The sequence below is a fragment of the Gymnoscopelus microlampas genome, assembly GCF_963454915.1.
Source record: "Gymnoscopelus microlampas genome assembly, chromosome: 13".
NCBI classification, from domain to species: domain Eukaryota; kingdom Metazoa; phylum Chordata; class Actinopteri; order Myctophiformes; family Myctophidae; genus Gymnoscopelus; species Gymnoscopelus microlampas.
Window position 1 is genome coordinate 7080045 of NC_139950.1, and position 27592 is coordinate 7107636.

At 44.4% G+C, this 27592-nt stretch overlaps 2 protein-coding genes across 2 annotated transcripts in view; both read right to left on the reverse strand.

The window, feature by feature from the left end:
- Positions 1 to 27592, reverse strand: part of selenou1a (selenoprotein U 1a) — a 310703-nt gene that overhangs the window by 219574 nt on the left and 63537 nt on the right. The gene's annotated exons all lie outside the window — the stretch shown is intronic.
- On the reverse strand, positions 2650 to 27419 carry pdzd7a (PDZ domain containing 7a; the record flags this gene model as incomplete). Its single annotated transcript, XM_084075966.1, has 16 exons — positions 2650 to 2853; positions 10446 to 10546; positions 11234 to 11926; positions 12836 to 12904; positions 14325 to 14416; positions 14613 to 14704; positions 16094 to 16245; positions 17174 to 17353; positions 19009 to 19460; positions 20200 to 20350; positions 21906 to 21966; positions 24225 to 24372; positions 25109 to 25291; positions 26017 to 26191; positions 26842 to 26979; positions 27251 to 27419. 16 exons carry the CDS (start codon positions 27417 to 27419, stop codon positions 2650 to 2652), a joined length of 3060 nt encoding a protein of 1019 aa, XP_083932092.1.

The following is a 27592-nucleotide window of genomic DNA, read 5'->3' on the forward strand; positions in this document are numbered from 1 at the left end:
AGGATAATGTCAAAATCTTTTATTGTTTAGGAAGCATCTTAGTTTGATAGATTTGTATAGATTGGCGGTAGGAATGCATGATAAAAATGCAGAAAGTGGCCCATAGTACCAGAATTCAACCCGGTCCCTAGCTGTAAAACCTGTAACGAACAAGAGAAGAAGCAGGCTGTATGTGCAATGAATGATTGATCTCTGCTTTATACCGTTTTGGGGGGGGGGGGGAATAAGAAGCTTAATTGGAAATTGGAAATGGATAATTAGTAGATGTCTGCCTGCCACTCTCTAAATGTAAAGCATCATTTATACTTTGTCATAATGACTGATCGCTCTACTCTGCTTTGACCTTAAGCACTATTTTATACACTGCCATACAACACTGTCGCGTGAAAATAGTGAACCTACAAGCTCACAACACGCCGTGAGCTTGTAGTCCCACTATTTTCACTATTTTGGAAAATGTTGGAAAATGATTCACCTGTTCCCAACATAGGGACACCAGGTTGAAAGTGTTGATGCCACTAGACACGATGTCCTGTCCACTGGCCACCACGTCCTGTCCACTGCCCGGCATGTCCCACTGGCCACTATATCCTGTCCACTGCCATCCCAACTCCTCTGGATGTCTACTACACTGCTCAGTTCACGGCACGCTGTAATTAAGCCTGTAAAGTGGCAGATTTGTTGCAGAACTCAAGCACTTCTGCCAGAAAAATACAGCACAAAAAGCACTGAGCTGCAATTTGTAATAACCCCCCCCCCCAGACATCCACTAAACTAAAGCCAAACTCAGATCAGTTTTGACATAATACAGGGCTTTAATCTGGTATCTCATAAGGCAGGAGGGGGCTAATCCTTCCTCTGGCAGCATCACTGATGAACTGAGATGCTCCTGTTATAGGAAGTGGAGATCAAGCAGGCCCGGCGTCACGGGGGGCCGGACCATCTCACCCCCTAAGTCAAGACTGACAGTTGAAAGAACAAACCTTCTGGTACTTTTTAATTAATAGTGTTTAGTCAGTGGTGTTGTGTGTACCAAGAGGGACTGATAGACAGACAGACATGACAAGGACTTCAGCTGCTATCGGTAAATTGTTTAGTTTTTTTTAAGAATCCCCCCATACTTATGCACCCCCCATTTTGCAAGGACCCCTGGGGGTCCCCGGACCCCACTTTGAGAACCACTGCCATTGAGCGTTCAGTGGTTACCACAGAGGTGCCAAATGTTCAACAGTGGTACAATAAGGCGCAGACTGCCGGCATAGCAGTCCGGGCACCTTGGCTCCAATGTAGGCTGAAAGCGAATGGCAGGTTCGAGTCCCGTTCCCGACGATCTTTGCTGCATGTCTCTCCCCATCTCTCTCTCCCTGTTTCCTGTCTGTCTCTACTCTACTGTAAACTATAAAGATAAAGCCCACAAAAATACATTTTTAAAAACAGTACCATTACAATAGAATCTGGCCTGGTGGCATTCATTGTTAATGGGGTGGCAGTGGCTCAGGAGGTAGAGTGGCCATCGGTTCGATCCCCGACTCCTCCTAGGTACGTGTGGAGGCGCACTTGACCCCTAACTGCTCCCGATGAGCAGGTTGTTGTTTTTCATGTTTCCCTCCACTGTCGGTGTGTGAATGTATAGGCTACCTCATGTAACACGATCATAACGTGTAACAGTGTTCCGTCATTGTCGTGTGTGTGTGTGTGTGTGTGTGTGTGTGTGTGTGTGTGTGTGTGTGTGTGTGTGTGTGTGTGTGTGTGTGTGTGTGTGTGTGTGTGTGTGTGTGTGTGACTGGGTGAATATGAAGTACTGTAAATTGTAAAAGTACGAAAAGACTAGAAGAAGTTTCTTGCGGTCCGCTCCATTTACAACACTATCAGATCCATACAATAATTGTGTTTTCTTGCTGTGCCTGCTGGTTTGGTGTGTCTGCTTGTACATCTGTGCTCTTTCAGTCATCTTTAAATGTCTGCTATAAACACTGCTATAAAAGTAATACAATTTAAATACAGTACTTCCAAACAAAGCATCTCATCACATTGCCTTGTAACAAAAGTAACATTAAAGTAATGCATTAACAATTGATAAGTTGACAGCTGAACATCAGCTGTCATATTATGTGACATAATGTCATTTGCGTGTAATGTAATCTATACACTTTAGAGGAAGTCGTTGTGTGTCTCTCCACAATGACTGGACCTCACCGCTGCATGGAATCAAGTATCTCTAGAGCCCGACCGCTTTGTGGCCGTTCCCGAATTTGGAGAGTTCTAACCCAACGATTGCCAAAGAAGTGGCCGATATTTTTTTCAAAAAGTGTCAAATCAAACTTTGATTAGATTAAAGATGTTTTTTTTTTTGTTTGTTTTTTAATAGAAAATGTGCATATTTTTAAGAATGTTTTTAAAATTCTCGCTCCTAATGGTATGCTTAAAATGTCAGGATGAAAAAGTGGTTACACATTGCCACAATAATAATGTCGCTACCGATAATGGCCAAGTATCGGTCTGGCTCCGAGTACTTCCTGTCTCCACTATGATTGGACCTTTCTGCATTACGCGCTTCCTGGTTCCAGTGAATCCACTATGACCGGTGAATGGAAGGTTCCGGTGAAACCATGACGATTCCTTTCTGTTTCCAGACTGTTCCTCATGTTGTCAACAGGGCTCCCTGGGACTCCTGGGGCTTCTGGGAGTGCTGGGGGTGCTGGGAGTGCTGCTGGGGCCCTTGGGGGCCTTGACCACGAACATCATTGAGTCTTTGGCCCTGTTGCCGAAACTTCGGCGAATCACATCCACTGCGTGCTGATGACTCACTTCCTGCAGAGACTCGCCATCCACGGACACCAGCTCAAACCCCGCCTGCACTCACGCACACACACACACACACACAATTCAATTCAATTCAATTCAATTCAAAGGGCTTTATTGGCATGAGAAAACATACGTTTACATTGCCAAAGCAAAAAGCACAATACAACAATACAGCAATACAATCAAATCACACACACACACACACACACACACACACACACACACACACACACACACACACACATACACACACAGTAGGCTACTTGAGTGACTTACAAGTGTGTATTATATATAGTCAATAAACACGGTACTGATAATCACATAAATACATTGCAGAACCGTGTTGTAGGGCATCAAAGAGGCTGGGATACCAGATAAACAACATGCTATCCAAAGAACATTCTGTACATTTGAAACTATAGGATACCATGTAATCAATGAACCTAGTATCTGTCCACATAAACATGTAGACAGTTGGTAGGCTCGTACAGCTGTGAAAACAATAAACAAGCGATGATGAGGTGATATTTACTCCCCATCAAAAAAACTGTTCTTCTTTAACCCATTAAGACAGGGACGCATCTGTGTGTCATTTTTAGATGACTTTGACTATTCAAAAATAGCAGATATACAAGCTCTGTGCCACGCTATGAGCTTGTAGATCTGCTATTTTTGAAAAATCGTGAAAATGTGTGCAAATCTTTGAATATATATATTTTTTTTTTTTAAGCGAACATTTTTAACTCAAATCTTTGCTTCTGGGGGTTCTTACAAATGTCTTCTAAATCCAGTTTTTTTGTTTTTAAACGTATATTGCTATACGTCAGTGTTTCTCAAATGGGGGTACATGTACCCCTAGGGGTACTCGGAGGTACTATATGGGGTACGTGAAAGAAAGTGGAAAGTGAAAGAAAGAAAAAAGATTATGTTTAACTATGAAACATGAAGAAACTTTGTGTGAACCTAATGATCTGTAAAGTTAAAAACCAAACAAACAACCTAAACCAAACAAAATCTAAAACTTTATAGCACAATTGTTACTGAGTATAGAAAGTAATACTTATTTGCACCACATATTGACATCAACATTTTATTTTTGATGTCAATATGTATATGTATGCAGTAGTCTTGTAAATGGGGTACTTGGATTCAGAAAGCAGGGAAAGGGGGTACAGAAGTCAAAAAAGTTTGAGAAACACTGCTATACGTCAATGAATAGCCAAAGAAATCTTGAAATGACACAGATGCGTTCCCGGATTGAATGGGTTAATCTTCACCGTGACGGCGTGTGTCTCCACTCGTTCTAATTCTTCCCTTTGCTTCTGTCTCTCTTCATCCACTATATAGGCATCCATCTGTTCATAGAACAACATGGGAGACAGCTTCTATAAATCTGCAGTGAAACATCTATCTCTCTCTTAGCGGAGCCCTGATTTATGCCAGAGAGAAGCGGGCCTCTCCCATTACTTTAATGTATTCACACTGAAGAGGACTGTACACACATAAAACCTCACCGTCAGCACAACGTTGGTGAATAAGTACATCCACACAGAAACACACACTCCCCAGCAGTGGAGGAAGAATTGAAGAAATACTCAATTTATATAGTAGTAAAAGTAGCAGTACAAAATCATAGCAATACTCTGTTACAAGTAAAAGTCCCTGTTTTAAAAAGTTGACTTGAGTTAAAGTACCAATAAAGTATTGCCATTATATTATACTTGAAGTACCAAAAGTTAAAGTACTCATAATGCAGAATATCCCATCTCATCAAGTTTTTCTTATTTTCTTCCCATAAGTGTTCAGAATGTGTCAAAAACTTTTAAAAATAGTAATAGAATTACGCAGTCCAGTGTGTGAAAATAGCTAATCTACAAGCTCACAACACGTCCCATTGTTACTTGTTGTGAGCATATAGATCGACTATTTTTGAATAGATGAAGTATAAAATAGGTCTTAATTGGTTAATGTATGTTTTCATAATCAAAATCAACAAAGTAACTAACTACGGTATTCAAACAAATATATGGGGGTAAAAAGTATAATATTTATATACCCAGGGTGGGGTTGGCGAAAGGGCCTACTCTGTGTGGAGTTTGCATGTTCTCCCCGTGTCTCCTAGGGTAGTTAATACCCTCACAAAAACATGTAGTAATCCTGGTCACTATACCGCCTCCCCATGACAGCCGGGGCGCCTGATGGAGGGGAAGGGAACTGGTTGGAATAACGTGTTCCTTCCACGCGCTACGTCCAACCAGGGAAACTCCCTCCTGTCAGGTGACAAGAAGGTCAGTTGGCTCTCATGCACTGAAGGAAGCATGAGCTCGGCCCTGGCCTCCCTGGCTGTGGGGGACTGGTGTAGCGCTGGTGTAGGGCTGGTGTAGCGCCCAGGATCACTTAGGAAATTGGCACCGGGTGAAAAAAATGGGTTACAAAAATCGCGGGATAAAAATTATAAAAAAAAAAAAAAGTATAATATTTGTCTCTGAAATGTACTGGGGTGGGAAGTATACAATTCCTAAGTAAAAGTACCTAAAAATCTTACATAAGTACATGTACCTCTACACCGTCATCTCGCACATGGATAACAAGCGGCTGAAGGACAAATATGTGCGCATGCTGTTTGTGGACAACAGCTCAGCATTCAACACCATTGTCCCAGCAAAGCCTGACACAAAGCTCCGAGACCTAGAGCTACACCCCAGCATGTGCGACTGGATACTAGACTTCCTGTCAAACCGACGTCAGGCGGTGAGAATGGGCAGCATCACATCTGACCCCCTGACCCTCAACACACTGGAGCACCCCCAGGGATCCGTGCTGAGCCCTCTCCTCTACTCCCTGCACTAGACTAGGGCATTAACAGAATAATCGAATATTCGAATATTCGACTATCAAACCGACTATTTGACTTTTTTTTAGATTTTTTTTTTAGATTTTTTTTTTTCTACAGCAGACACGCAGCTGTGAGCTCTTGTGTGACGTCAACTCCTTGAGTCGAGTCATCAATGCCATTGAAAAAAAAAAAAAAAAAACTTTTTTAAAATTATTTTTTTGTATTATTATTATTTTTTTTATAATAATAATAATAATAATAATACATTTTATTTATTACGCACTTTACATTCTCACGAATCTCAGAGTGCTACAGATTAAAAGCAGAGCATAAAAGCAGCATAGGCAACAAAACAATTTTAAAAGACCCAACCAGGCTAAACTAAGAGGGCCAACATTTAGAATTTAAAACTCATACGAAAAACAACCAAAGTCAGTGAAAAGTTAGAAAAATGCTTCTAAATCAAATCGATTAATCGAATATTCAAATACCTATAGGTCGAATAATTCAAATGCTAAAAATCACTATTCGTGAACCCTGCACATACATGACTGCAAAGCCACACATGACTCCAACATAAAGTACATGGACAACACGACAGTGATAGGCCAGATTGGCATCAATGACGAGTCTGCCTATAGAGATGGGATCAACTCACTGGCACTCCGGTGCCGGGAGACCTGCGGATTATACCAGTGTCAGTTACCTTATGTGGATTATGCGGTCAAAACGCACTGACACCTTAATCCCATGTACAACGCGTTGACTTCTGTTTTTTCTCGTACCTTAACTAACGTCCATAGCATATCACATACAATATACATCTGCTGCTTATGTCTTGGTGCTATGTGTAAATATGTAGATAATTTCTTTGTTTCTTTGATTGAGCTCTGTTCCCTGGCCCCCCTTCTTCTGCTTCCATTTTTCTTTATTTTATGGAAATAACAAAAACGATGGAGCTTGCACAAAAACAAATTTCACCCACTGTTTTACACCTGCAAACCTGTGATGTGACAATAAAGTCTGATTCTGATGTAGATCTATTTGAGTAAATGCACTTAATTACTTTCCTCCACTGCTCCCCAACACACACACACGCACGCACTTCGCACGCACGCACGCACGCACGCACGCACGCACGCGCGCGCACACACACACACACACACACACACACACACACACACACACACACACGCACACTCTCAACAACAAAACAATCCGTTTTCGCTGATTGTTTCCTGCAGGGGGGGAACAGAATTCTATGGAACCATGAAGACAGGAAGTTCCTGTGTGATGTCATCAGCAGTTGCCAAGGATGCACCTGCCAGCACTGTCCACCCCACTGAAGGTTAGCCGCTCAACACACACACACACACACACACACACACACACACACACACACACACACACACACACACACACACACACACACACACACCAGCAGGCATTGTTAAGATATCTCCTACATGTGTGTCCCTTTCCCTTTCCAGGCATTCAAAGTTATTCCCTGTTCACTCTTATCCATTATATCCACTTTTATCTACACAGTAACACACTCAATGTTTGTAATTCAGAGAGTGACCAATTACTAAAATTGGTATTCAATGTGTATCGATTGCCTATTCACTTTATTTCCACCCGCAAAGGTCCATTTGGTTACATTTGTTCACTCTCTGAATTAAATGAACACTTGAGGGTTGTACTGTGGTACTGTAAATTCAGATTTGTTTCACAAATGTACAGACTGTTATTTAGACAGATGCTATAGGTTTCATTGGTATCCCATAGTTTCAAATGCACAGAATGTTATTTAGATAGCATGTTGTTTATACAGATGCTAGGTTCATTGTTTACCTGGTATCCTATAGTTTCTTTGAGGCACTTCAGTACATTGTTCTCTCTGCACTCTATTGGCCTTGTTGTTTATTCACTAGAGTTCATGGTTTACTCTGCTTATTCTGATCTCACACTTGTAAGTCGCTCTGGATAAGAGTGTCTGTTAAACGACTAAATTGTAGTTTGTAATTTACTCTGGTATTTGGGTAGAATGGAGAATAGTGACTTAAACCGTGCCAGCCTTTAGACCTTTATTTAGCTCTTGCAGTGCGTGTGTGCATTTCATCAGACCTGTGGCGTTGTATTGTAGGCCTACAGATACGACATACACCTTTTCATGAAGAAAGTGTGACATTTGCCAGGTGTAAATTCAAACAACGGCGAATCAGGTACGAATAGGGGGAGAAACTGTGTCTTTTCAGGCAACTTTCAGGGAAAGATCAGGGAAGAGTGAAGAGTTCGGCTGTCGTATCTGTATATGAAATGGTAAATGTTACATTTATATGGCGCTTTTATCCAAAGCGCCATATTACATAGAGGGAACCATCCAAGGCACCATCCAGCTCATCGGGAACAATTAGGGGTTCAGCATCTTGCTCAAGGACACTTCGACACAAACTCTGGGGGAGCCCGGGATCGAACTGGTAACCTCGCGGTTGCCACCTGGCCTCTCTACCGACCACTCTACCCCTGACCACTGTCCTGTGAGTGAAAGCTGTCAAAAGATGTAGATGCATAAGTAGACACACATCAGTAGACACACTGTGGTGGGACAGCAGAGCTAACACTGCAGAGCTCAAGACCCTGATGACCCTGATACAGGAGGGTGTGGAGGGCAGCGATTCTGGAGTCCTGAGTTGCTGTTGGCTAGTCCGCACTCTCACATCGCATCGCATAGATGCATTTAACTGTGAGCAAGAGATTAGGGAGCACACACGCTCACACACACCTCACTCAACTGCTAGTCTTATCGTATGGGTCTGAGGAGACAGGATGTGTGTTAACACCGGGGTGCAGCGCTCTCACTTCCTGCTGCACTCGGCGTGCGTGAGAGATAACACACAGCCAGAGAGCAGATAATGTACAACCTGCCTGACATGGAACCAGCATGCATGTCAGCCCCCTGGACATGGCACTAGTACAGTATGTCACATGATGTACAAGCACACCACCTGGATATGACTCTAGTATGTCACATGATGTACTGCAACCCAAAAGTCCCGTCCCATAGGCTCTATGCACAGCAGCCATATTGGGAATGAATTGGGCCCCTTCCTTACTTCCTTCACAGGTGTTACCAATGATACTAATTAAGGCTCTGTTCCATTTAGTGTGGCATAGTGGTTGTCTTATTTTCAAGGACCCCCATAACTCTGAAAGTGTACAAATGGAACCAAATGGACTCTTACGGGTCCATTTGGTTCCATCTGTGCACTCTCAGAGTTACACACCCACCATAAGGGGCCATTTGGGAACCAAAATGGAGTGTTTCTAGTGAGCCAACATGCACAATATCAGCACCCTGACCAGAATGGAACAGAGCCTTCATTAGTATCATTGGTAACACCTGTGAAGGAAGTAAGAAGAGGCCCAATTTCTTTCCAATATGGCTGCTGTGCATAGAGCCTATTGCTTGGGAAACGCTGCTGGTCAGCATCAAGGACCTGGGAAAGGCTGTCACCTGATAGCTAGCTGTCAGGAAACCCTCACGCTTAATGTATGTATGTACGCACGTACCTGCACTCATGCACAAATGTATGCATGCCCACACGTATAATGATAAACCTGATACACCTGCACTGCATGTACACAAACAATGACCTGCATTGACCGACTATTGCAGGTCATTGTGTTGTCTTGTCCACTCAGTCACGCACTTTGACCTTTGAATTTTAATCCTTCACCTGATCCCAACCTCCCGAGTGACGTCTAGTGTCTCTTTTCAACTGTGAAGATGTGATTTGATTTGATTTGGGTGAAAGATAAACAAGTAAAATCACAATATAACTTAAACCCATGATAACACATTGAAGCGTAATGAAACACTTGTTTCCAATGTGGTTCTGATTATAGTGCTTGAGTGCTTTGTTGAATGAGTGCGTGCCACCAAAATGTGGGATTCCCTGCTGACATCATCCATTAAAGGATGTGAAACACTGGTTTCTTTCAGAACTGGCCTAAAAACATCTATCAGGAGACCACAAGTGGAGGTAAATGTAATTTCCCATCTCCTTTGTACATACAGGATAGTGTTTGTATTTGTTGATGACGTGTTGTGTTAATTCTTTATGCTACAGTATGTTGATTAATTGAATATTGGACCACAATGGAAACAACAATATGCGTGCGTGCGAGCGTGCCAGGTTAGGATGGTGGATGACTGTTATGTCAGCATGGAGGCAACATATACCAACACATTAGTGGAGCAGCACCCATGTAGCTCATTAATAATTACAGAGATGAGCCACTTGAGACGCTCTCTGCTCATCCCCAACACCCCCTGCTCATAGACAACCACTTACTGTATAAGAATAACTCATAACCACAGCACAGTAGACCGACTGACTGACTGACTGACTGACTGAATTACTGACTGTCTGTCAAAACACGACTGTACCTGAATGAACAGCTCTCATACCTTTAGTTTACAGCATTGAATAATTTAGGAACTGAAGTCAAGGAGCATTTCTAAGGACAAGTTACACACTGTTGTTTAACTCCTTTAAGGACTTAATTGCACCCTGCGTCGATTACACGAAATTACACTGATGGTAATTGGGCTGTGTGCTTCAGGGCACTGTAATTACCACAAATTACCACAAATTACCACTGATGATAATTCGCTATCGTCTTTCTTTCCATTGTCATTAACTTGAGACAAGCTGAGAAGCGTCTGCACACGGACAGAATGAGTATGACTCGTCTGCATTCTGAACTTGAGGCCAGATGGTTGAGATACACTGCTCACCTTCAGGACGTCACTGGTGGAGGCAGCTCCTCCAGGGAAGATCTTCTGGATCTTTATCATGGGTTGGATCCTACACTCCATCCCCCCAGAGATGCTGATACCTGTAAACACACAGGGAACATCATACACATGTCAACTGTCAAGACGTAAAGGCTTTCAATTATTTCAGTTCAGCACAGAGTGATGCCCTGACCTCTACTGGTGAGGCAATGAACATGGCAGAATACATATAGACGGGTTTCCGAGCGACGTCATCACAGAGCAGAATGCGCAATCTGCGCATGCCTGGGGGTGGAAGGCGCGTTCGAAAATACAGCCCTGAGCGGCAGTGAGCGCACTGGCCAATACAAACTAATAGGCGAGTGTGCTCCGGTGCGTAATTTCCAAACGCACCCATAGGCTTCCCCCCGCAGCTGCGCGGTCATATTCCTCTCAATGTTTACTAACAGGAAACCTGTCTATTGATACACTGTGTGCTTTGACCTTTGACCTTTCCACCCCCAAAATGTCTAATCTCTTTGGGGTAGCCTACTGATCACCAAGTAACATGAAGATCTGTCCTCTGGCCTCTTGTTTTGGAGTTATGTTACTTACAGACGGATGGACAGACAAAAAGACACACAGACAAGGCCTACAACAACACACAACAACAATACTGTGTTGTTGTGTGTTGTTGTAGGCAGGCAATAAAACATGCAAGGGAGCCTCAATCCAGAATAAGGGTATATTATTCTGTAAAACTCCGAAAACGAAACAAAAAATATTCCTGCAGTCTTCTCGGCACTCACCAAGGGACGGTCTGGATTTGGAGATGGTCACCGTTTTGATTTCGTACTGCTGGATTGGAAAGATGACTCTTTTCTTCTGCTGGTGACCATCCTGCGAATGCCCGTGTGCCTGCTGAACGCTCCTGACCACTGCGGACGGACTACGTTCTCTGTGGGGCTCCAGCACCTCAACCAGAGGTGACCTCGGCCGTTGCTGAGAGGGAACGTGCACACTCGTTTCCGTGTACCCCTCCTCCTGTCGCGTCCGCCTGCCGTGCGTGCTGTCCGGACTCGCCCCCCTCCTGGGTCTCCTGTGGCCGTTCCTCACGGGGGACCTCCCCCGCTCAGGAGTGGCGTCTCCCCGGTCTGACACGGACAGCAGCGAAGCCTCGTCGTGCGGGGACGCCCCGTCTTCTTCCCTGTAAGGGGAGCGGTACGGTTGGCGCCCGCGCTGGGCACCGCGTGGGGACTCTCTGTGGGAGGAGGGCGAGGGGCTTGGCGTGCGCGATGGCCGGGGGCTTGGCGTGCGCGATGGCCGGGCGGAGGGGATGTAACTGTCCACGGGTATGTCCAAGAGAGGGGTGAACGCGTGTGACGCGGACAGATGGCCGGTGTGAAGGCCGGACCTGCGCAGTCTCTCCAGGTCTTCATTCAGCTGACGGTCCTTGTCCCTGTCCTGCTGGACTGCCTGGAGATGGAATCCACCTCTGGAGTCTGGACACACACAGGCAGACACAGGTACATGCACGCACGCACGCACACACAGAGACACACACACACACACACACACACACACACACACACACACACACACACACACACACACACACACACACACACACACACACACACACACACAGAGACACACACACAAAACATTCTGGCTTTGAAATGTTCTCACCTCTCTCTATCTCAGCTATATGCTCTGTGCATAACTGTAGTCTCTAGTTGACAGGGACTACAGACTGCAATCAAACAAAGCTATAGGAAACTGAACCGGAACAGGAAACGGGTATATACCACCTTCTGGAAATCTATAGGACTAAAGTTATGCACAGAGCCTATTTGTTGATTGTTGTATAGATAGATTAGGGACCCAGAGATAGAAATTGGATCACATAGGCAAAATTACGCAATATCAAACTGGGGGGTCCTTGAAATTTTAAACTTTTAGAATCACTGCCCCTAACCTGTGACCCCCGGAGAGAGTGAGACGGCTGAGGTCACTCCGAGCCACAGGCGTGGTTGGAATGTCTCTGTGACTCTTGAATGGAGCTAGCTTATGAAAAGGCTCAAAGGCGTCCCCTCTGTATTGTTTAAGCAGCAGCCCCAGGCCTGTCTAAAGACCCACCACCGCCGGTCCTTTCTGGGCGCCATAAACATGTAATGCAAGCTTGCGCTGCAGCATGGACTTCTGAAACATGAGTTACATTCTGACTGCAAAAGCAGGTGTTTCAGTTTGCCACAGTTCACCTATAATGACATGCACAGATTATGGATGCCAGGTTGTTGGCTAATACACACACACACACACACACACACACACACACACACACACACACACACACACACACACACACACACACACACACACACACACACACACACTCACTCACAGCTCACCTGGGACAGGGGTGATGAGGTGCCGTCGAGGGGTTCCGCGACGAGGCGAACGCAGGGCTGGAGAGTGCACTGCAAAGAAAGAATCACACAAAGATGCTACACACACCTCTGTACTAGTGTTTACACACCTGCTTTCATTTACACCAGTGGTTCTGGGGCGGTCCCCTGATAATGACAAAGATCTTTAGTTATGTAGCACCTTTCATACATAGAATACTTTACACAAAAAAAACAATAAAATGTAAAAATATCTATTGATTCAGCAATTTTCAGATTGACTGGCAGGTAGTTCCAGTGTGTGGGGGCATACAAACTAAAAGCTGCCTCTCCATGTTCTTACCATTGACAGTTGGAACTTCTAAACATTCAGTGCCAGAGGATCTCAGTGACCTACTAGGTTCATGTATTGCATGTATTTTGGTGCATAGCCATTAAGTGATTTATAGACAAATAATCTTACATCTTTGGTCATTTTGGGGGTGATCTATCCCTTTAATGTGCAACATAGTTTTTTCACTCAACAGTAAACAAACCAACATACAGTATACGTGTTTGCAGGCTATCTGCACATTTCTAAAGTTACAATTTAAGGATAATGTCTAAAATGAAAAATAAAATAAGACCATAACACCCATATACTAGAAATATGGTCAAATATTGGCCAAATTGTCAAATATTACCTAAGAAAGAGGCAAATATTGGGAAAATAGCTGATTTACATGTTCACAAGAGCATGTAGATCGGCTATTTTCACAATGTAATGCCCCAACTCTTACAATTCTAAGTGCTTGTCAGCGTTAGGAGGTCCCTAGTTCAAATGTGCTTATTTGGGGGGTCGTGGCCTGAAAAGTTTGAGAACCACTGTTTTAGACCACTTGGTTCTCAGGTCCAGGGACCAGCAGGTTTTCCAAACGGAACCTTAACCAGTCTGTAACTCTGAATGTGTGCACTTTTTTCCATTATTATTTGATGGTAAAATTAATTTTACAGTGTAGATTGGGTTCCAGAGAAAAAACATTTACCATCTAATCTAATGCAGGGGTCTTCAACGTTTTGCAGGCCAAGGACCCCCTTGCTGAGAGAGAGAGATGAAGCAGGGACCCCCTCTATATTGTATAAAAATTGTGTTTCAGATTAAACTCTTTTTTTCCCCCTCTACACCTATACCTCTTTGCCAAAAATATCAGATCTACAAGCTCAACGCAGTGCGAGGCGTTGTTGTGTCAATCCGCACCAAACTTGGCACAAATGCTGTTCACGGGTCTGGCATGACAAATGTCACACCAAAAACCCTAAATAGCACACACATGGGGCACTACAGCGGGGTTACAGCAGTGTCTAACATTTCAAATGACCATAATTTGGTGACCATTGCTCTGATCTGAAAATGTAGTACAAATAAAATAGCCTTGCCTTGCCTTTATAATGTAGTACTCTAATGTACTCTTCAGTATGTTATAATGAATATAATCTATGTATATCTCCTCACCAGAGCGGGTCTTCAGGAAGTCATAAGCCTCCAGTTCATAAGGCATCACCATGCTGTCAAACCTGCCTGTTTCAAAGGGGGGGATCAGCATTCTGCAAAGGATGAGATAAGATACAGTTACACACACACACACACACACACACACACACACACACACACACACACACACACACACACACACACACACACACACACACACACACACACACACACACACACACACACACACACACACACACACACACACACACACACACACACACACACACAGTCTCTCTCTAGGCTCACCTTATGTCTCTGAGCAGTAGCAGTTTTTCTGGCTTGTCCAGGATTGCCAGAAGGGGGCGCACTAGGTCTTCAATCACATTGTCTGACAGAAACTTCAGAGACAGATAAGAATAAAGTTGGATCGTTATGTTTGCAGTTGCCAAATTACGCCTAAACATGCTACTGTAGATTCTAGTAGGACCCGTCACAAAATTCCAAAGAGAGTCAAGAGTCCAAATAGAATTGTAACAGTTTGTAACAACTTTAGTTTGGACTGGGTAACAAGTGGCGCTTACATCTTTCCATATTGGATCTCAGGTTGAAAAAGAAAAACAGAATTATGTTCTAGTGAAGTTAAAAGTCTCCACGGACGCTCACTGTTCCTAGAGGGGGTTTTAAATGGACCCTTACAGGTCTGTAACACAGAGAGTTTAACAAATGGAACTAAATGGACCCTCACGGGTCCATTAATTCCATGTGTTACACTCTTATTGAGTTATGAGGGTCCTTGAAATTAAAAACATTTGAGAACCACCAAGTCATTAATGGGTACACGGTGCTACCACTTGTATTCTAATTGGGTCTAATATGTTATGCAGTGTTGGCGGTCGAGTTGAGCTGCTCCTTTCAGAGTGACCAGTCAGTGTGAGTGTGGCTGACAGACAGAAGGATCAGATGGTCACTGATATCTGATCCTCTCTCATAAATCACACGCTAAATCCCTCTGGTGTCACCATGTGCCACCGGCTCACAGAGTTTAGTGTCTGGTCCTGTTCCAGCCTATAAAGGAACAATGCCACTACGTTCTCTGAGGTGAGCACTTCAAGTGATAACCTTTGGTTGTGTTATTGGTACCTCGCTGCCATCCCTGGCAGACATATGCCAACAACGATGCATGAGGAGAGCGACTAACATCATCAAGGACACCACCCACCCGTCTCACAGTCTGATCTCCCTTCTGCCGTCTGGGAAACGATACAGGAGCATCAGTGCCAGGACGGAGAGGATGCGGAACAGTTTCTTTCCCCAGGCAATCAGACTTTTGAACTCCAATCTCCCTAGTAGATAGTATATGGACTTTGGGTGGTATGCATTCCTATGCATTAAAATAGATGAGATGAACTCTATGGATGAAATTCATTCAGTTTTGATAGTGTTTTATATGGGTATGCTTATTTTTTTAACATGAATTCTTCTAGTTTTTAGGATTTATTTATTCAGATCGATAAAATATTTTCGGCACTATTTGTTTTTATTCTTTTATGAATTCTGCTGTCTTTTACGAGGAGTTTAGTAAAGTTTTTTTTTTTTCTAAAAAAATTGGCACGAGAATGTTTCAGAACAATTGATTTAGAAGGCATTTGTAGAATCGGCCTCATGTCTTAATGGGTTAAACATCAACAACACTTTTTTCGAGGTTAAAAGCCCAAGTCGTGACCCAAACTTGTCACGCGACAGTTTTTCAGACTTTTTCCCACAAAAAGGCTCAAATGAGGCTTTACCCTCTGACAGTGTCTCATCACTGCAGTGACCTCGTCCTGGGTCAGCAGCCTCTTGGCCATCAGCTCCACCTGTTCCAGGGTGTCAGGACGGGGCAGCGGGCTGCCACCCCTCACCCCACCACCAGCCTCTTTTGGACGTCCCTTGTCCTTGTCTGAGAAGTTCAAATAAACAAAACATCGGTTCGAAAGCACAGCTTAACCAATTAAAACAGGGAAATCATCTGTGTCATTTTAGATTTTAGCTAATATATATATAGCAATATAGGTTTTTCATAAAACTCTTAGGATTTAGAACAGTGGTTTTCAAAAATAGAAGATATACGAGATCACAGCGTGTCACTTCGTGCCGTGCTGCGAGCTTGTATATCTGCAATTTTCTTTTGAAAAATCTTGAAAGTGTATAATTTTTTTTTTAACACAAATCTTCTCTTCTGGGGGTTCCTGGCACAAAACATTGTTTCGCTGAGTCAAATGTATATCAATTTGGTGGTACTTGGCACAAAAGAAATGTGAGAACTACTGGTTTAAAAGGCATTTGTAGATTCGGCCTCAGGTCTTAATGGGTTAAATGTGCTAAAGACAACAGAGAGGACATTGACATGTACAGTAGGACCATGCAGGACATGTGAGCAGTATAGGATGGGGAGAATGAGGGAGGTTATTATAGTTTAGCCTTTTTCATTTGTTTGTTTATTTATTTTTTTCAATTTTAGTACTGTAATATGGATTAGTCAGAGGCACAATTCAACAAGGCCATCTACAGTACAAGCTCCCAAAGCATTGTGAGATCTTCGCACTTTGAGATTTGTTTCAAATGTAAATGCGATATAAATAAAATTAATTATTATTATTATTAGATCTGCTATTTTTTTTATTTTTGACAAAGACAAACTAAGGACATTAGTTTCTCTGTATTCTTTTATGATTTTAGTTAGTTTTGCAAATGCACAAAACCGTTTCAGATTTTGTAAAGCCTTGTTTTTTTGTTTGTATTTTCAATTAACTAAAATGTTTATATTTTTTTATAAAATAAATCGTTATTTCATTAGTTTTAGTTAACTACAATAACCCCTGGGGTACACTGGTTGCTGGGGTGCACCACACCTCTGTCAGCGTGGCGGGACGGGGACTTGGAGGGACTCCTCTCCTTACGGTCTCTCTTAAACAGGCGCTCCATAAATGTCCTGGAGCGCTGCACCTTGACCTGCCCCTCTTCCGTGCTCTTGTCATTCTGTTGTCTTTTCTTCTTCTGCTTTGCCTCTGGAGAGGGAAAACAACAACAATAACAGGATTTGTTCTATGATGACCTCTACTCAGCCACTGTGCAGCAGTGAAGGAAGAAGTACTCAATCGTTTTACTTAAGTAAAAGTATCAATACCGGATTGTAGAAATAGTCTGTTACAAGTACAAGGTCGGTATTCAAAAGTATTGGCATAAAAATGTACTTGTACCAAAAGTGAAAGTAGTCATTATGCAGAAGGTCCCATTTCACAAGTTTGCACATGTATAACATGTATACAAATCAGTTGAAAATAGCAGATATACAATCTCACAACCCTTCGCAAAGCGACGCGTTTTGAGCTTGTAGATCGGCTATTTTCACATTCCCAAAGTATATATACTCTATAGGTCTGAAGTGGTTTTGTAATAATAATCAAAATCTACAAAGTAACTAGTAACTCAAGTTTTCAAATAATTAGTGGAGTAAAAGTACAATATTTGCCTTTGAGATGTAGTGGAGTACGACTTACTTTCCACCCCTTCTGTGCAATGCAAGGATAACTTTATCATTCAGAGGATGAACAATTGTTTCGGTGAAGTTGGATGATGGAGCAAATCAAGTGCGAGCATCAGTGTCATCTTTGCTACCCGTTACACTTTGTTTCGTTCAACATTTTACAGTCGATGTTGTTGAGACATATATACTGTAATAAAGAACGAGGCATTTTGTGTTATCGGCGCGCGCGTGTTGCCAAAACCATGATTTATTCGTCTTTTTAGCATGGTTCCATGCTTTCGGTCATCAATAGCATCGGGTGATACACGCACCTTCCGATGGGTGCCGACTGTTCATTTCTCTTCCAGTCAGGTTCCCTGTTTGACGGCAGTAAATCCTGCACCATGAAACGTAACACAGTAATACTGATGGATTGCAGCTGTACGCCAGTCTGCTCGCACTCTGATCTATTGAGGGCAGCAGCTCTAGCTTATATAACAAATATCCAATCAACCCTGGACCTTACCCACAGCCCCTGCCCCGTTCCTGGAGGTATGGTAGCACTAGATAAATTGCAGAAGAAAGAATCATAACTCACCGGCCCTGTGAAGGAATAGATGGGATTTTCTTTACACTCGTTCTCATTTAACTCTCACGAGGTATGGAGAGTGAGAATAAAGAGGAGCATTCAGTCTTGATTCTGCATTCTGGTTTTATGCCCTCAGACTAATTCTGTGTGGAGATTAATTCATTGACATATACTGTACTATACTCTTGTTTATTTCTTGGAAAGACCAGAGAACTGAAGGAGTCATTATCTGATCAACTGCCTGTTGCTTCCCATCACCAAAGCACATTTGACTTCCCTGGAGCCCAGATTTTCATTGGTCTGAGATTTAATTAAATGCTGGATTCTCCAGGGGGATTTTCCGCAATATTCATACATTTACAGCAATGCCATAAATCATGATACTGGAAAAACGCAGATCTCCGCCAGGCCTGCTCACCTACCCTATTGGTGAAGTTGACCGGATGAACGGTTCTCAAGCAATGCAATGGACAGACAGACAGACAGACAGACAGACAGACAGACAGACAGACAGACAGACAGACAGACAGACAGACAGACAGACAGACAGACAGACAGACAGACAGACAGACAGACCTTTCATTCCAGTGTGCCTGACATATTCTCACCTGTGTCAGTGATGTGACTCTGGGAGCGTCCGATTGGCTTGCGCGGTTTGCTCAGTTCCATCAGCGCCTCCGCCGTCTTGGGGGTGGAGTCTCTCGCACTCTCTCGGTCGCCCGACGACGTTGTCCTCGACCTGCCCCGCCCATGCTCTTCTCGAACTCCTCCCATTTCCCTCGGGCCCTCCCCTTTCCCGTGGACCACAGTGTCCTTCAGCAGCACCGTGGCGCCCACAGTCCGACCGCTTTCCGTGGCTACTGCTGCTGGCCGGCTGCTCTGTGAGCCGCGAGGCGAGGCTTGGTCCGGGTAGTCTGGGGGGAAGGGGTCAGTCTGCATGGCCGAGTCCGTGGTCGACTTGGTAGTCTTGGTCGACTTTTTAGACTTGGTAGATTTGGAAGATTTGGAAGATTTGGTAGACTTGGCACTGCTGGGTCGAGAACGGTCCTCTGTGGTAGGCCTGAGTAATTAACCAAAAACACATCAAAACCCACATCTAGAACCAATGACCGTAGGTTAATCGAATAATCAAGAAGCTATATACAGTATATATATATATATATATACTAATATGATTGTATTTCTTATATATCAATGAATCGACACAAAAACTATTCTCATGAATTTTATGTTATAATCAACTAAATGTATTAGTCTGATTAACCACGTTGCAAAAATAGCGGATCTACAAGCTCACAATGTGTCGCATATCTATTCTTTGCTATTCAAACAAACAAACAACAATCGTTCATTACAAGTTCTGAAGGCCAAAGTGTTCATAATTATCGCCCGGACCTACTCTGTGGCATGCAAACATTCATCAACAGATGCTTAAAACACATCCTGGTAATTTACTGGCCTAATACCATCACAAATGAAGAGCTCTGGCAAACCACCCAACAAGAACCAATCGAAACCTAAATTAACACAGGAAATGGGGCTGGATTGGGCACACCCTGAGGAAACCATCCTCCAACACAACCAGGCAGGCCTTCACCTGGAACCCTCAGGGGAAAAGAAAACCAGGAAGACCCAGAAACAGCTGGAAAAGGTCTGTCGAGGCGGAACTCAGGGAAAAAGGAACAACTTGGAAGGAAGCAGAGACGATCGCCCTACACCGAACCAGCTGGAAGAAATTCATTAACGACCTACAGTATGCTCCCCAAAGAGCAAAAGGGTTTAAAGAAAAAAAGACCTACTCTGTGGCGATGTCGACGTCTTCTACCATGTCGGAGCCGAAGACGAGAGGGAAGGAGAGACCACTGTAGGAGCTCAGTGGGGTCCCGGAAGACAAGGAGGAGACGGAGGAGCAGGAGTCATGTGGGGAGGACCCAGGGCCCCCGTTGGCCACTGTTGGGGAGGGGGAAGGGCCTTCTGGCCCTTACAACAAAATAAAAGGAGATTGTAAATATATGAATCATAACAGTGTTTAACTCAAGACACATACGTTATGAAAGGGACATGTTATCATTGTTGATCACAATACATAGCCTCAAAGAAATAGTTACGATACGCAGAGAGTAAAGTCTCAATCCGTAAGGCTGAACCATGACCCTGTCATTGATGCTGAATGACACCATGAATGCAGCGCCGGTTCTAGGCGAGATTCCTCTGATGCGCCCCCGCACGCGCGAAGCGCACGTGCGAAGTTTTTGGGGTTTTGGGCAGATTATGATACGTTTTTGGCTACTTTATTTCGGTTTTAGGGTTAGGATTAGGGTTAGGTTAGGGTTATATTATTTCATTCTGATTTTACCGATTTATTATCATTAGTATTTTTTTCCCCCGACTTATTTTGCCGCCTCTCCAAACTGCCGCTCTAGGCGGCCGCCTAGGTCGCCTGTATGGATGCGCCGGCCCTGCATGAATGACAATGGTGGTGTAAGTGATATTTTGTTTTGTTAGAAAGTTAAAGCTCTGTGTTCCAATTGCAATCATTGCTATAGTATAGAGTGTTTGTTCAGTAACAGTGGTCTTTCCGTCTCTCCAGCTCTTTAATGAACAGAAAATAAATGTTCAGGTGGTTTCCCAATGTCAGCCAATCAGAAGTACCCATCTATCAGGTTCAATTGTATAGTGTTCCAATTTTGTCTGCTCACTTATTTGTGACAATTAAATAAAAGTGTTAAATAATGCTATTTAACACTTATTTTAACATAAGAATGTATACTGCACCTTTAATCCCACTGGTTTGAGCAGTGGGCGCCATAAACCAGTTTCTTTTTTTAACTGCCATTTTATATTGGAAGTCAAAGGGACACTGATCAGGGCTGAAACCTTGCCCAGATTTGGAGCATGTCATAGATTGACGACTGACACAGATGACTGATGTCACAGGCTTGAAACATGAAGTCTGAGAGCCACGCCATTTCCATGTGGACCCCGAGTTCCACATGATTCCACATGACTTTTTCCCCCTCCTTTCTTTTTTATGTGACCCAAAATGACTCTGTGTTCAGGAATAAACAGACCCAGCGACCCAGACGTCAGGTCATGCTTCATTCCAGACGACTGATCTGCCTTTGAGCACACTCCAAATTAATCCCCCACTATTTCCAGACCCAATCATATCAAATTGAAATAAGAGGGAATTAGACGTCTGTGGAGAAAATGACAGTCTGAGTATAAGTTGGACCCATGTGACCGATGTTCTACTTTTTGTACGATTTGCCAAACGGCACAACAACGCGTGCACTTGTAATGGGAAACTAGAATTCCACTTATTCCTCCTTAAATTCCTAAAAACTGGTCAGGTGTTTAATATCTTTGTAAGTTTTAATCCCTTCTTGTTACAGTAGTTCTAATGTTTGTTATCAACTGTTTGAGACATAACTATAACGTCATCTGTACTAGTGTATTCTATATGTAACATTATCGTTTGTGATTATTGTTGTTGTGGACATACATTGGTTGAGCCAGCTGTACTCTGCCACCATCTCCTTATATGCAGGGTATCGTCCGGCCTCCTGTTGGGATATATCATTATTTCAATGAAATGCATTAACAACATTGGATAGTCAACATCACCGTAGCCTTTATTATCATCAATGCATCACTTCAGGAGCTACACATACTTAAAGCAACCCTCTGTAACTTTCCTATTCTGCCCTGGATTCTAACCCGGGTCTCTTGTGCAAAAAAAAAGTAACATAGTACAGCTTTACGTTTTAAAGCTCAACAAATCACTTGCTCAACTTTCATAAAATGTTGCAGGAATTTGGAACGTAAACATAACCTTGATGTAATTGTTTTTAGTTTCTGGACCTTGGGGACTTGGCTGACCTGATTGTACTCACTGAGATGGGGATGGGCAGAGTGGGACTGGGTTATGCGTTTGTGCACAAACCATAAAAATAAAACAAAAATGCCTATGTGCCCTTGCCAGTAGCATACAGAACATTTTCTTCACCACTTTCAACCTGGCATCCCTGTTTTGGGCATGTCATTAGAGGCAAAAATCTTTATAATGTTTTATTTATCTGTATATAGTGAGAATAACACATCTACATCTCACAACGCCTCGTGATGCAACATGTTGTGAGCTTGTACATTTGTTATTTTTGCCTGGTTTTTAGCCACTACCCGCTGCGCGGCCGTGACATTATTATCCTTGTCCGCTTTGTTTATGCAGAAATCGCGATCTTATGTAATGTCGACCGTAGACCTTAATAGGCGTGCCAGGCCACCGCTTGACCTGCCAAATTTATCATGGGAATTGTGGGAAGACAGAGAAGTGTCAGACAGAATCTTCTCTGTCAGTTTGGGTTGTCCTGTAACATAATTTGAGCTGAAATGCACACGTCAAACTAATTAACCACTTAAACCAAGTTTGTAGATCTGCAATTTCATTGATTAATTGATTGATTGATTGATTGATTGATTGATTGATTGCTTTAATTCACGCTCAAGCTCTACAGCTTTTTCCATTGTTGTCCTTCCTATTTTCGCAGAACGTTCCCCCCCGGACGCCAGGGTTCATGTGGTTAAGGTCAAAGGTCAATGTCACTCCTAAGGCCCCTCGCTTCATCAAGGGTTTCAGCTGAGCAGGTGTGTGTCAGCGTTTAGTAACCGAAGCCCAGTGATGTTGAGCCATAATGGGCTCTAACGTGGGTTTGGGGAAACACATAAAACAAGTGTTTCTGCTGATTATAACCTGATCCCCGACTGCCGCTGAATAATGAACGTTGTGCCTGGCTGTTTCTCACACGTGGAACCTGAGATCAGAGGAGTAAAATGAGTACGCAGGAATGTCCGCGCGAACGCTACACACTCAAACACACGCGCAACACACACGCATGCACGCACACACTCACACACAATTGCTGTATCAAAAGATGATACGTGGTGCAACCTTGCACGTACACACACACATTCAAAACACGCGCATACATACAAGGAATTCAAGGGCTGGACTCCAGCGGTCTGCTTTGCTATGCAGGATAATACTGTCTCACTCCCCTTAAAGTGCCCATGTTGATTAAGGCTCTGTGACAATGATTAATGTCTCGGAGCACTAAAAGCGCCCGTCAATTAAACGTAGTATGTATACCACTAAAGTACTTAATCACACAGCAGATTGTTTAATTTACTCAGGGGTGTAAAAATGGACCGATAATTCATACTCTCTCATAGCATCTACCTGGGCATGTCTTCGATGTAAGGGCAGGAAGGTGGACTCCGTGCCTGCTTAATGGAAGGAATTGACTTTCACCTTCCCTGCCAGTGCAGCTGGAGGGCAGCGTAGAAAGTGAGAAACCCTACTAACCTCACGTCACCGGGTATTCCACACGGCGGAAAGCCAGGTTTTTGTTCCAAATTGACCAGTGTGATCCGATCTAGAGGTCTTTCCATATCCGGTCATTTGTGTACGGTAGCTCGTACACAAATCGGTACAGCACTCGCCTTTGGACAGACACGTGGTACCATGTGAGTACCACGGCTTGGGTAACTAACACGTGCGGTAAGTAGCTGATGGCAGGTGTGACGCTCCACCTAAGCAATGCATCTCTCAGGGGAATAGCGCATGTATTGAAAGGGGATAGATGATCTCGTTCCTCGGCTGATACAGACAATAAGCCACTTGACCTACTTACTTACTTAACTCATTTGCACACACACATACAGTATGCATTTCAGTGTCTACTCTAGGCCCAGAATGGATCTCCCTGCTAAACATACAACAGTCTAACAAACACCCTACTAAACATACAACATGGCTTCTCACCCTGATGGCCAACGCGACGTGAGTGTGGCTCTTCAGGACCTCAACTGCATTGGAATGGGTGATGTCATCAAAGCTCACCCCGTTGGCTGCCAGGATCTGGTCACCCATCTTGAGGCCGTGCTGCTCGGCCAGCCCACCGGGGTCCATCCTGAAGAGAAGACAATACAAGACAAGACAATTACAATACAAGACAAGACAAGGCACTTAAATGGTAAAGGGTGCATTCATATAGCGCTTTTATCCAACGCGCTTTACATAGATTGTGCATTACGTTCACCCCTTCACACACACATTCATACACCGATGGCGGAGGAAACCATGCAAGGCACCAACCTACTCATCGGGAGCCATTAGGGGTTCAATGTCTTGCTCAAGGACACTTCGACACGAATTCTGGGGGAGCCCGGGATCGACACGCATGCGTGCCCGCGTTCGCACACGCACACGCACACGCACACGCACACGCACACGCACACACACACACACACACACACACAAACACACACTCTCGGACACACTCTCGGACACACTCTCGGACACACACACACACACACACACACACACACACACACACACACACACACACACACACACACACACACACACACACACACACACACACACACACACACACACACACACACACACAACACACACACACACACACACACACTCGGAGACACACACACACACACACACACACACACACACACACACACACACACACACACACACACACACACACACACACACACACACACACACACACACACATAGGCATTTGAACTGCTGCTTTGAACAGCATATACTGTATGGCATATACTTAGATAAATGGTATGGTACATGCATACAGTACAGTATATAGACACATAGATGGTACATACTTGGACACATAAATGCCCAGGCCAAACTCCCTTCCTCCTCTGATGTTGAAGCCCAAACAGTGGCGGTCCTCAGGCGTGGTGTAGAGATGAACGGTCCTGCGGAGGGCGCTGTCTGAACTTGCATCTGACGGCGTAACGCAACCGTTCTCCTCCACCACCATCCGCCTGTGGATCAGATCCACCCTACACACGTATACCAGTACATTAGATCCAACGTATACCAGTACATTAGATCCACCCTACATACGTATATACCAGTACATTAGATCGTACATATGTGTATATATACCACTAATGGCGTTGGAACAACAGATGTTCAGGAGGCGGAGAAACACACCTTTACTCCGCCCACTCGCCAATCCACCTGGCGCTACTTATACCCTGTCAGAACTACCCAGAAACCCCTTATTCGCTTTCGTGCATCCACACTCAAGCTCATAACGTTTTCAGCATCCCTCCACCACCCCTTTCACTTCCACGGGTTGTGCTTTTCCACCACTCCTCTCTTTTCTCCTTCTATGTCTCTCCCTGTCTCTCTTTCTCCCTCCTTCTCTCTCTCTCCCACTTCTCAGGTTCCTGCTGGGGGTATCAGTCCGTGAGTGCCGTGCTGACTACGCTAACGACCACCTCCCCAAAGACTCCAGGGTCGGCGAGCCTCCCCGGAACCGTCTTCCCCTCCCTCCATTACTTTCCATTTATTCTTTAACTTCCCATAAAGGTGTGTTTCTTCGCATAGTGAATGTTGAATTAACGCAGATCATTTCACTGTGTGCAGACTGCAGAGAGGGGGAAAGAGGCAGAATCGAACCAGCGGGCGTTGCGGTGTTACACGTGTTCGACGCACTGACACACTTGGACCTCTGGAGCTCCTCCCCCTAGAGGTCGATCTACAGTATGTGTCATCTTACCACGTGGTCTTCTCATTGGTGACGCGGATGCCGGGGATCTTGCCGACCCGCCTCACCAGCATCCTGAGCCTGTTGTTCCCCGTCAGGACCTTCACAGCGCTGTTCATGGTGATGCTGTCCAGGTTGACCCCGTTCACCTCCACCAGCTTATCGCCCACACACAGACCAGCCTGCACTGAACGCACAGGGTCAACACAAAACCACATAAACACTACACTATAACACACTATCACTAGTTACTGTATACACACACACACACACACACACACACACACACACACACACACACACACACACACACACACACACATTTTGCTGCGGACCCCCCATCTGAAACTATGTTGTGCCAGGGACCCCCATACAAGATTTGTGACGTTAAAATGTTTTGTTCGTGTTAGAATGTTTTCTCATTTTTTCCCCAAGATTATTTGAAAATAGCAGATTTACAAGCTCTGGCTATAGCCAATAGGTTTAAAGTGGTTAAACTGCTTTTGACGCTATATAACTCATTTTGCTGGGGAAACCCCCCTGGAACCCTCTCACGGGGGTTCCCCGAAACCCAGTGTGAGAACCACTGCAGTAAACCAACAACAGAAACACTAACAGAACATGAGCTACACACACAGCCACAAGCATGCAAGCACCACAGGCAGGACATACTATACTGTAAGCCTCCACAAAGACACGCACGTATGCACACACACACACACACACACACACACACACACACACACACACACACACACACACACACACACACACACACACACACACACACGCGCGCGCGCACGTGCACGTGCACACACCCTCGGGCATCCTGCTAACCTGCGGAGCTGTTGTCTTGCACTTTGCTCACAAAGATGCCGAGTCCGTGTTCGGACCCCCCGCGGACACTGAAGCCCAGCCGTCCGTTTGGACTCTTATCCACTGTTATGGTGTGGAGGTCCTCACAGTCTTCCCCACCTGCAGCACATGCACACACATATACAAAGCTTCGAGGTTGAACCCTTGCATCCTTATTCTGTGGCGAAATATTATGCGTAAATAACAGATCTACGAACGATAGATCGATGTTTGTAGATAGGCTATTTTCAGCTAAGAGATTTGGTGTAGAGGGGAAGAAGGGGTCGGGGGGGGGGTGCTAGTACTGATCCCTGTTGGACTCCGGTCAACAACGTGTTTAGGGTTCAAGTTGTTAAAGCAGGATTATATTGTAGTGATTCTGAGACTTTACCATCAAGAGGTGCGTTGATAAGGATGACCCTGCCCATGGGTGAGGAGGACTTGCTGGCCATGGGTTGGTACAGCCTCTTCTGCACATAGCGCGGGGAGCCCCCTGCCTGCAGGTGGCCCCCTCCATTCGTCATCTCCCTCGAGCCAGAGGGGTGAGAGGAGCGTGCCATGCTGCTGAGAGGCTGGCTCCCCTTCCCTTATTCATCCAGACAGGGAGCAACTGGGGATCGGCCTAGAGGATGGAGGAGCTTAAGCCCCGTTATAGCTGGAGAGAGAGATGGGGAGTAATGAGGCGATAGATCCTCCAGCACTTGATGATCTGAGGTAGATTGTTTGCTAGAAT